Below are 10,695 nucleotides of genomic sequence, written 5' to 3'. Positions count from 1 at the left end.
CAATTTTGTCAATTCGATACTGGGTGAGAGATGCATGGATATGTTAAGAAATTTTTTTTTTTACCAACTCAAAGCAAATATTCATTTTCAAACGATAAGAGTAAATACAAAGAACCAAAGGGAAAAGTAATAAACAATTAAAAGGACATTTCGTTTTTATAGAAAAAAAATAAAGAGTGCGTTTGTCGGTGAATTAAATTTCCAAAATAAAAAAAATAAAAAAATCGTAATTATCTTATACGTAATTGATTTAATATTAAAATATAAAAAAGTTTGGGTTTAAAAGAAAAACCAAACCAACGTGGAGCCTTACCCAGATGACAAAGTGTAGTGGGAGAGAGAGATAGAGATAGAGAGAGAGAGTCGCATAATAATAAGAGCTTCAGTTTCTCTCTCTACAAACTCAACCGTGTCTTTTACTCGTTAGATTTTTCAGTTTTCATGAAGATTCACTCTCTCTCCCATTAACAAACAATTTTAGAGAGAGAACAATGGAAGGAGGTGAAGGTGTGAAAGTAGAGAGAGAAACCATGGGAACAAGGAAGCGAAACGGCGTCGTTGTGGAAGGTGAGAGAAGATACAAAGGAATTCGTATGAGAAAGTGGGGGAAATGGGTTGCTGAAATTCGAGAACCAAATAAACGTTCCAGAATTTGGTTAGGTTCCTATTCTACCCCTGTCGCCGCCGCTCGAGCTTACGACACCGCCGTTTTCTATCTACGGGGACCGTCCGCGCGTCTCAATTTCCCGGAGTTGCTCGCTGGTGAAAACGCCGCCGTTGTTTCCGGTGGTGATATGTCGGCTGCTTCGATCAGGAAGAAAGCTACTGAAGTTGGTGCTAGGGTTGATGCTCTTCAAGCTACGCTTCATCAACATCATCACCATAATCATAATCATAATCATCACAACCATAACCATAACCACCGTGTGATGCCGATGCCGTTGCCGGTGGTGGTTGGTGGTGGTGGCGGTGGTGATTTAGTGGAGCGGGTTGATTTGAATAAGATTCCTGAACCGGAGAATTCGGATTGTGAGTGGGAAGTTAGTTAGAAAAAAAAAAGCAGAAGCAGAAGAAGAATCGAAAAACAAAAAAAAGCGATTCTTCTTTTTTTTTTTTTTAATTTCGCGTTTGGGGTTGTTGCTAACGTGCGCTGTGGAGGTTATGTGACGGCTGAAGCAAAAGTCATGTTGTTGTTGATGAAGCCTTTGGTTGGTTGGTGGTGTGGATTAGAGTACTGTTTCTGTTTTTTTATTTTATTTTATTTTTAATTTTCTTTTTGGTACTTTTTTTAATTAAGATTTTACAGAAGAAATTTTGGCATTGTTAAAATGTTAAATGTAAATTAATAATTAATAATAGTAATAATTATTATTATTAGTTATAGTAGTAGTGACGAGAAACTTTATGTTTCTTTGATGTTTTTTCTTTCTTTCTCTGGAATGGTTTTATCCTTCACTTTTGTCACCTCCATTTCTTGTTGGCCTATATTGATTAATTTTATCTTCTTTTATATTCCATTTTGATTCTATTTTTCTTTTCATAAAAAGTAAAAACAATATTTTCCACTTGTAAAAAATATTTGGTTGAAATTATTAAAGTTGGGATCATGATGGATTTTCAATGAGTGAGGTGATTCTTTTGAGAGTTAAATAAAAATTGTGCAACATCAAATATATTGAGAAAATGCAAGGACATGTGAATAAAATAGAATGATGAAAAAAATAATTTAAATTTATTTTTTGAAAAATTTAATTTCACCGAATATAAAATCTTAATTTTTAAAATTTATTCATTAATTTTGAAGTAAATAAAAAAAAGGGTAGGACATGAATGGCCTATGTTGTTAAGTAGTTGGGTGCAAAGGAGAGAGTGAGCCATGCTAACCACTAAAGTAATAATAAGTACTAAAAAAAGTGATAAGATTGAGTGTTAGGTATTTTTCTGGTTCTTCACTATTTTCCATTTTTGATTATTAATGTATTTGTGAAGGGGAAAGAAATGAAAATGAAATGGGCCAGTAATGAAAATGCTCTGTCCACTGCTTTCTTCTGTTTTGATAACGATTGATAATGGGGTCGGTTTAATCGGTTTTGTCGTCATAGATTATTCATTTTTATAGTCAATATCATATACAACAATTGTATCGAAAACTATATAATAAAAAATAAACATAGAAAGAAGAGAAAATTAACACAAAGATATGTTTCCATGTGAAGGTTTTAATTAATTAATTAACCAAGAGAATTTTTCTTCTTATTTGAGTGATTGAGTCTGATCTGAGCTGTATCCCATAACAGGATTAGATTATCTATCTTGAGCCCTTCTATGTTGTAGCTAAGGAATAGGATTAATCCATCATTAGCGGAGGATTAGAGATTTTAATTAATGAATTTTTTGGTTATGGTGTATGTACTGTGGATTACATCGAGCTTGACGTAAGTGTGGTGCTATTTGATTTAATTAATTGATAATTAGTGAAAAGTTAATCAAAGATTCATGGGTGATTGAACCGGACAAAAGAGATAGAACAAAAAAATTTACAGAAAGGTGGGGATATGGTAAAAGACAAATGTTAAATTGAAAACTTGGTGAAATGGACAAGAAACGAAAGCTCGTTTATCAAGATGGTTTTTTTTTTCTAAAATGAAAGGTACCAAAATGACATGAATGGTCAAAATTAGGTACAAACAAAGATTTTTTAAAGGTGAACCGAAAAATAAATTGACATGAAGTTTATCCAAGCCTAATTGAAATACGCGTGTGTTTGGTTTTAGAGTTTTAATAATTCATTTTATTAAGATAATCGATTATATGAAATTAATTTGGACTAAGATTGTGTTTAATCTGAAAAATTATTAGTACATAATAATATAAGAAAATGTTTTGTATTCTTCTTTATTTGATGGTCGATTTTATAACAGAGAAAAACAAGAGAAAAAAGGTGTAGAGATAGAAGTGTATGGAAAAAGAAGAGATAAAAGAGAAAAATAAGATGGAGAAGATATGGGTGAGAAAAAAGAAATATAAAAGATAATAATTAAAAAAAGATAGAATATATTAAAGAAAAAAAGAGATAAAAGAGAAAATGAAAAAGAAATAAAAAATAATATGTTTTAAACATAAATTTTTAAAATGTAATATTTTAATATTTGTGACCATTTGTTTTGACCCAAAAAGTTGTTTCATACAAACAAAAATTCTAATTTTATTCTAGCAAATAAAAAACGAATCTTTAAAATGAATTGAATGTAAAATAAATAAATAATAATAAATTAATACATTTTGATTTAAAAAATAAAAATTATGACTTTAAATTAAAATCATTTTATAGATGTTTTGTATAATCCAGGATAGACATAGTTATTGATCATACTCTTTCAACCGTACTCTAAATTAAATTAAGGTTTTTTAGGTTAAAATTATATTTTAAGAGGTTAAAGGTAGTGCGTTGATAGCGTAAAAAAGTTTTACACTGTCATCCAATAGAAACAAATCACTTTATCATATCATATAATTTTTTTTTAAATTACAGTCTAATTTATCCTGATTCATGGTCGTGATTGGTTGACAATATAAAACTTTTTTGCACTGTCAATACATCACCCATTTTCTCATATTTTAATATATAAATTAAAAAAATTAAAAAAAATATCCTAACATGAAGTTATATAACAATTCAATCACACTTTATTTTTTCCAAAACATTGTTTTCCAATTTCTTAAAATTGTTGTTTTTGTGTGCTAACAAAAATACAAATAGACTTACAATTGTCAACAAACCAATAAAAAGGCAAAAAAGAATATTTTCACTATTTTCAAAATGCATTATTCTAACTAGCATTAGAATATTTTAAATTAAAAATATCTTACATTCTTATCTGTAAATCAAAACAAAAAATATTTTGAAAAGACCCTTAATTATCTTTATATTAAAATATAAAAGTAACAGGCCCCAGTCTGTTTTCTCAAACGTGATGGGCCAAACAAGAGCTATCATCGTTTGAGCTGAACCACATAAAAGATTTAGAAAGATTTTATTTATTTAACTATAAAGTAGTCAATAGAAGCAAGATTAATGTTTGTTGATATTTGTGTCTGGAGTTTATCCTTAGTCCGTGGAACATGATTAATACAACAAATTCACATTTCAACATCATTATCACCAAGGTGGTCCTTGTCAAATGTGAACATTGGGATTTTTCTTTCTAAATATTGTCCATGACAAACATTCCGTGTGATAACAAAACAATATAATAATATAACATATACATGCCTAAGCCAAAATTTTACTTCTAATCCAAGTAAAGCTTGTGTGAACACTTCAATTGAATCACTGCTTTAAATTTTTGGATTGATCTTCTAGATACTCTATCATGCTTTCTTTTGGCTGTCTCGTTTCATTTGAAGTGCAGCTCTTACAACATTTCCTCTTGTGATAATCCCAACCTTCATGTCACATTAAAAAACAGTAACCATTTAAAACGTGTTTTCAAACATTACAAATATGAAAACAAAGAACAAAACATAAAAGATAACAGAAGAGCAGGAACTTTCTGTACCAATCTACCCTCAGCATCTACAACTGGAAGGCGTCGAAACTTTGTTTCCAGCAACAATCTGAAGTTTAGTGACAGTTAAAAAACATCAACGAGGTGCATAAAAACCAACCGGTTTGACGAATTTGTTACAGTGCATTTGTTTGGATAGTGAAAACAATAAAAATAAAACATGTTTTTAAAATGAAAAGACACTAAGGAAAAGGATAGAAGAACCTAGCAGCATCCTCAAGATTGGTGGTCTCGCGAACAACCATAGGGGCCGTGGTCATTAATTCACCAATCACCTTTCCGTTGGTCTTACTCAGTAGTCTCTGAACCTCATTGAAAGTCTGCAAAGCACAGTGATATTAGCATAATTCACCTTTAAGACCACAGATTTATTAGTTATTAAACTAGCTTCACGTAATGCAGAACATCTAGTTTAATGCAAATACTACCATCTATGGAACATGAACATTTAAAAGGAAAAGGCTTTGTTCGTGTAGTGCGTGTCTCTATGGCATGCATCCATTCTTCTTTGGTAAGCATGAAGTTAATATTTTTCCTTTCCAACCATAGTTAATGCAGAGTGGGTTTGAGATTTTTTCCAAATTAAATAAAGGCAAACAAGGGGAGAAGTGATATGCCTAAAGAAGCAACAAGTTCTTCACGCCCATGACTGGGCATCTGGAGTGTGACCTAAGTGGCCTGATTGCGAGTAACTTGATGGATTTTTAATAGGTTCTAATACTATATCAGAATTTGGGTTGGACCTAACTCAATCAAATAAAACCGGCCTCTAGGGTGGGTCTGTCCACCCCTTAAAAATATCATAACTCAACTACATTGATGAAGTGGGGCTTTTCAACGCAAATGTTTAGCAGTCGGCTTAACATGGACTTTAAAAAGTTGCTACAAGGTTTATTAAGGAACACTTTCATCAATTTGGATTGAAACACTATCCTCTTAGCCTAAAATTTGTTTTACAAAAAAAAAAACATTTTCTAGCCTTAATGAACAGCCAAAGGGCAACTATTGTGAAAGATTTTCACACATACACACACATGCATCTTCATTTTCCTTCTATTTTAAAAAGGTGTTTTAATTAAACCTCATTCATATAATATGCATAAAAAAGGGGAAATAAAGTTGATTTGGTGGTTGGTGTGGAAGAGAATAGGAGTGTTAATAATATTAACATTGGATGTTTAAAAAAAAAACATTAAAAAGATATACATTTACTTGACCGGACTTGTTTATAATATGTTGTAGAAGGGAGAGAGATTACTGTGACAGAGTTGTTAAAAGGAATATTTTCTGCAGGGGTTCTGACTACCAAAAACACCAGCTCAGCAAGACTCCACATGTCGGGTAATTAATTAATAACACAAAGTTCTGGTTCCTTAATGTGGATATGCATCGAAGTCCATAAATATTAAAATACAATACCAGTAAATATGAATTAACTGGAAGTGAAAGAAGCTTTAACATACTTTCCAAGTACTGTCAACTTCTGGAAACATGCTGTTGTTATCTGTTTTTCCATGACCTGAAACGAGCATTGGACATTTTATTTCAGGTTAGAATCCCAACTTGGGAATAGAAACAGATTAAAAATGCCAAAAAAGTTCATAGTATATCCTCACTCTGAAATGCAAATGTTATAAGTTTCTGAATATGGTGAAAATGAAGCTTGAATGAATGAGAGAAGATCAATTATTTTTAGAAAAAGATCAAGTTACCTGAAATAGAGTCCAGTGCTAACAAGTCGTAATCAGAAACCACACCAACCTGTATAGAATAAAGAACAATTAAGATATAATTTAGATGACAATCCTGCAATATTGTGGTGAATCAATTGCATCAAATTTGTTTATATCAATGAAGAAGAAAAGGAGATATTAACAACTATTAGATTCAATTGTTAGAAGGAGATATTGCCTCACTATATTTGCTGAATTGATTTCTTGTTTTCCTTTTAAGGAAGTATAGCTCTTAATTTATTATTGTACCAAATAAGTACAATAGTTAATAAAACAAGAAGTATATAGCAATTCGTCGGATACATTAAAACCAGATTCAACTGAATTTCAATCATCAACACTTCCATAATGAAGTTCCGTCTTTGTTTTTTACTTTGACAGTTTCTTAAAACTGTGTCTTTTTTTTCTCAAATCGGTATTAGAAGCTCTTAAATAAATCCTTTTAAAATTTGTTTTTCAAAATTAATAAATAAATAGTTATCAGATTCCATTGTTAGAAGGAGATATTACCTCTAAACTATATTTATTGAATTGATTTCTTGTATTCCTTTTAAGGAAGTATAGCTCTTAATCTATTATTGTGTCAAATATGTACAATAGTTAATAAAACAAGAAGTATATAGCAAATCGTCTGATACATTAAAATCAGATTCAACTGAATTTTAGCCATCAACACTTCCTTAATGAAGTTCATTTTTGTTTTTCAAGTTGAAAGTTTCTTAAAACTCTGTCTTCTTTCTCAAATCAGTATTAGAAGCTCTTAAGAAAATCCTTTTAAAATTCCATAGTTAGGCAGGTGATTTGACAAAAACAGGAATGAAATAGAGGACACCAGATTTTGAGTGAGGAAAAAGTTGGACAGTCTAATGAATACCAGATTCCCGCCACAGATTTTTCTTCTAAACTATATTTGTTGAACTGATATTTTGTTTTCCTTTTAAGGGAGTATCCTCTTAATTATTGTGTCAAATAAATACTATAGTTGATAAAACAAGAATTATACAGAGAATCTTCAGATTCATTAAAATCAGCTTCAACAAAGTTTTAGCCAGTGACACCGTAATAAAGTTTTGTTTTTCTTATTCACATTGACAATTTCTTAAAATGGTATCTTTATCCTGATATCGGAATTAGAAGGTCTAGAAAATTCTCTTTTGTTAAAAATCAAAGCCCCATAATTAGTCAGGTGTTTTGAATAAAGGAATAAATTAGATGACACCAGATTTTGAGTGAGGAAAAAGTTCAGCAATCTAATGTAAGACACTCACACCAGCACAATAGGTCTCACATCAACTTAACCCTTGTTTGTGGCCTTAACCTTATTTCAAGTATAAGTCATAACATGTTTTCTTCTACGGTTTGTTTGACAACTGTTCATAAAATTGTATTTCGAGAACATAAGAGACATAAGCATATCAGAAAATAAGTGTAAAAGTGAAAATGGGGAGGCATAACTCACTAGCTTCCAGTTATCATCAATCACAGGAAAACCAGTTATTCTGTGTTCAACAAGAGAGTCCAAAGCTGTAGCAAAATAACATGTTAGAAATTTAAATATAAAATCCCACATCCACCAACGAACAAACTACTATGAAAAAAAAGGGAAGAAAAGATTAAATTGTCACGGAATGAGACTTCAACTACGTATAAATTATACCTTCATCCACAGTTGTTGTGGGCTTGACTACTTGTAATTCATCTTTCTTTGTCATAAAGTCACCGACAGTGTATACACCATTTTTTGGCTGCACATTATGTTAAAACACAAGATATGTCAAACAAAAGTTAATACATTTAACACATGACAGCACTAGACCCAAAATATAAACAATAAGAAGAAGAAGAAGAAGAAATCAAACTGTTCTTGATTTGGCTACCCAAATAGGAAAGACTCCCCGCTATTTGAAGGAGGTATTTATAAATTGACATTGTTTTCTGACTCTCTGTCAGCCCTTACAGACTAAGGCTTTGTTTGGTAAAGAGTAGCATATGGTGAATAAGCTAGTAGATTGACTTTGAAGTATTTGGTAAATTTAGTGGTTGAACAAACTGATAAATATAAAATGGCATAAAAAATTATTTTAATTGATATTTCTGTATAATCTTGATTTTAACTAAGTAATGAACTACATGGGATTGATATTTAATTTTTTTCCAATTAAAATCATGAGGTGAAAATGAGGAAAAAATGATACTTATAAGCTCAAATGTTTGCTTGAAGCTAAGCCTGGCTACGGTTCAGTTCATACAGAGAACCTAACTAAACTCAAGAAATAGTTTTGATGAACAGATCCCAACTGTTTTAAATTTATGAGAACCAAACTAAACTCAAGAAATAGTTTTGAGGAACAGATCCTAACTGTTTTAAATTTATGAGAACCAAACTGAACTGATTTTGAAGCTCGGTGGACTGCTGAACTGGAGTTTAAGAATGACTTAGGTACTGCTCCTTATGAAACTCACACCAACTCGGTGATAAATTCACCACATGGAAATGGATCCGAATTATAACCGTAACTGGAGTGTATATCACGCATTAACCGAATTAACCTTAACGGAACACACTCCATGTCTCTAACCATACCACTTCTTTGTCATCACTCATTCTTTTCCATCCATTGGTCTCAACAATCAATCAATACAACAACAACAACAACAACAACAACAACAACAACCAAACCTTATTCTACTAAGTGGGGTCAGGTCACCTACATGGATAAATTTTCGCAATAATGTTTTGTCCAGGACCATGCTTCTATCCAAATCGTTAATCTCGAAATTTATCATAATAACTTCTCTTATAATATTTATAGGTCTTGCTCCTCCTCTAGTGGTTTGAGTTCTCTCCATCTGATCCACTCTCCTTATCACATAATCTACATGTCTTCTCTCTACGTGCTCAAACCTCCTAAGTCTATTTCCACCATCTTCTCTATTATAGGTGCTATCCCAACACTATCTCTCTAATATTTTCATTTCTAATCCTATTTGTTTTAATCTTACCACACATCTAACGCAACATCCTAATCTCTGTCACACTTACTTTAATCCCATACAACATTGCAGATTTTCCCTTCAGCTTGAGTTGTACCTTTGTGTCCCATAAAGCCCTCCTCCATTTCAGTCAGCCAGCTTGAATTCGATGATTTACATCCCATTTTATAAAAGGAGTTGCAAGGTGCAGCATTTCAACAATTTTGGCATAAACACTCTACATCCTCAATAAACAACAATATAATAAAGTTTCTTTAATTTCATAATTTTTCCAGAAATTGCTCAGCAGAACATCATAAAACTGTTGAAAACCAAATCCAATCAAAATAATCCGTAAGACTGAACACATATACTTTCCTAACTCCTAAATTATCAACCACGCGAAATTCATATGTTAGGTATAGACGTATATAGAAACCTACGCTTGTGAACGGTAATTAAATACATACCGGAACGGAATTGGCGGTGAGTGTGTTGGCGGAAAAGAGCGGGGAGCCACGGAGCGTTGGAAGATGAGCGGAGCTGTGGAAGCAGCGGAAGCCGAAAGCGGCGCGTGGATTGAAAATTGGACGGTGAGTGGCGGAGGAAAGTGTAGGGAATGGGAGGGTGAGCGAGTCCATAATAGTAATTTGGAAGGTGGAAGAAGAATTGAAAGGGGTTTTGAAGGTTTTGAGTTGAGTGTGTTGGGACAAGTGTGTAATCTGTGGAGATATTGTTGCTAGTTTACTCCACTTTCCCGTAAGACAACAAGAAACTCAAGGCAGTTAACCGACTCACTTTATATTTGGATAAAACTAAAAGAGAGTGAAGGAAAGAAAAAAAAAAGGAAAAAAAAAAGTGAAAGGAGGGAAAGAAAGAGTGAAAATTGTGATGATTTTTTTAGTTTTTATTTTATGAAAAAACAGTAGATAAAAAGAAAGAGATGTTTTAGACTCTTCCTTTTGTATGAGAAATTAACCATGCAGTATATATTGTATTTTTATGAAATTAGAATCGAATATAATCGGCTGATGCGGAATATTGAACAAGTGATGTTAATCTCCGATACAGTGATGTGGGAGTGTTCCTATAAGGTTATCACTCTAACTTTCAAGTCAGCTCAAGATTCAGTCGGGCATTGAAGGAGTCGGGAAAGTCTTTAGCGGTTTTGACTGACCACCAAGGATGTCGTCTGATTTGAACGGGAAGTAAAACACTTGGAGTCAATTGAAAAAATAATGGGGAAAAGAGCATTAAATGCATCTCCATCATTGAAATGTTTCATTGCTTCCTTTTGACATGTGGGATGACATGACTAGTTAGGGCATGTCGCCGCTTATAGTGCACTTGAGTCTACTTACACTTTCAAGAAAAATCAAGTCGTTGATTTTGTAACTCATTTTCATCGTGGATTTGAATCG

The 10,695-nt window shown here is 32.2% G+C and overlaps 2 protein-coding genes across 2 annotated transcripts; one reads left to right on the top strand and one right to left on the bottom strand.

Annotated features, from left to right (window-relative positions):
- The first annotated feature begins 296 nt into the window (after positions 1-296).
- Positions 297-1,377, top strand: LOC131652211 (ethylene-responsive transcription factor ERF011-like). Its single transcript, XM_058922013.1, has one exon. The coding sequence runs from the start codon at positions 492-494 to the stop codon at positions 1,047-1,049; it is 558 nt and encodes a 185-aa protein (XP_058777996.1). The 5' UTR covers positions 297-491; the 3' UTR covers positions 1,050-1,377.
- Positions 1,378-4,061: 2,684 nt separating this feature from the next.
- On the bottom strand, positions 4,062-10,063 carry LOC131652210 (CBS domain-containing protein CBSX1, chloroplastic-like). Its single transcript, XM_058922012.1, has 8 exons — positions 9,745-10,063; positions 7,959-8,046; positions 7,761-7,825; positions 6,281-6,329; positions 6,032-6,087; positions 4,773-4,888; positions 4,560-4,617; positions 4,062-4,446 (listed from the first exon to the last, which is right to left on the bottom strand). Exons 1-8 carry the CDS (start codon positions 9,913-9,915, stop codon positions 4,372-4,374), a joined length of 678 nt encoding a protein of 225 aa, XP_058777995.1. The 5' UTR covers positions 9,916-10,063; the 3' UTR covers positions 4,062-4,371.
- Between the last annotated feature and the right edge of the window lie 632 nt (positions 10,064-10,695).

The sequence above is a fragment of the Vicia villosa genome, linkage group LG2, assembly GCF_029867415.1.
Source record: "Vicia villosa cultivar HV-30 ecotype Madison, WI linkage group LG2, Vvil1.0, whole genome shotgun sequence".
Classification (NCBI taxonomy): domain Eukaryota; kingdom Viridiplantae; phylum Streptophyta; class Magnoliopsida; order Fabales; family Fabaceae; genus Vicia; species Vicia villosa.
This window is presented reverse-complemented; position numbering and strand designations above follow the sequence as displayed.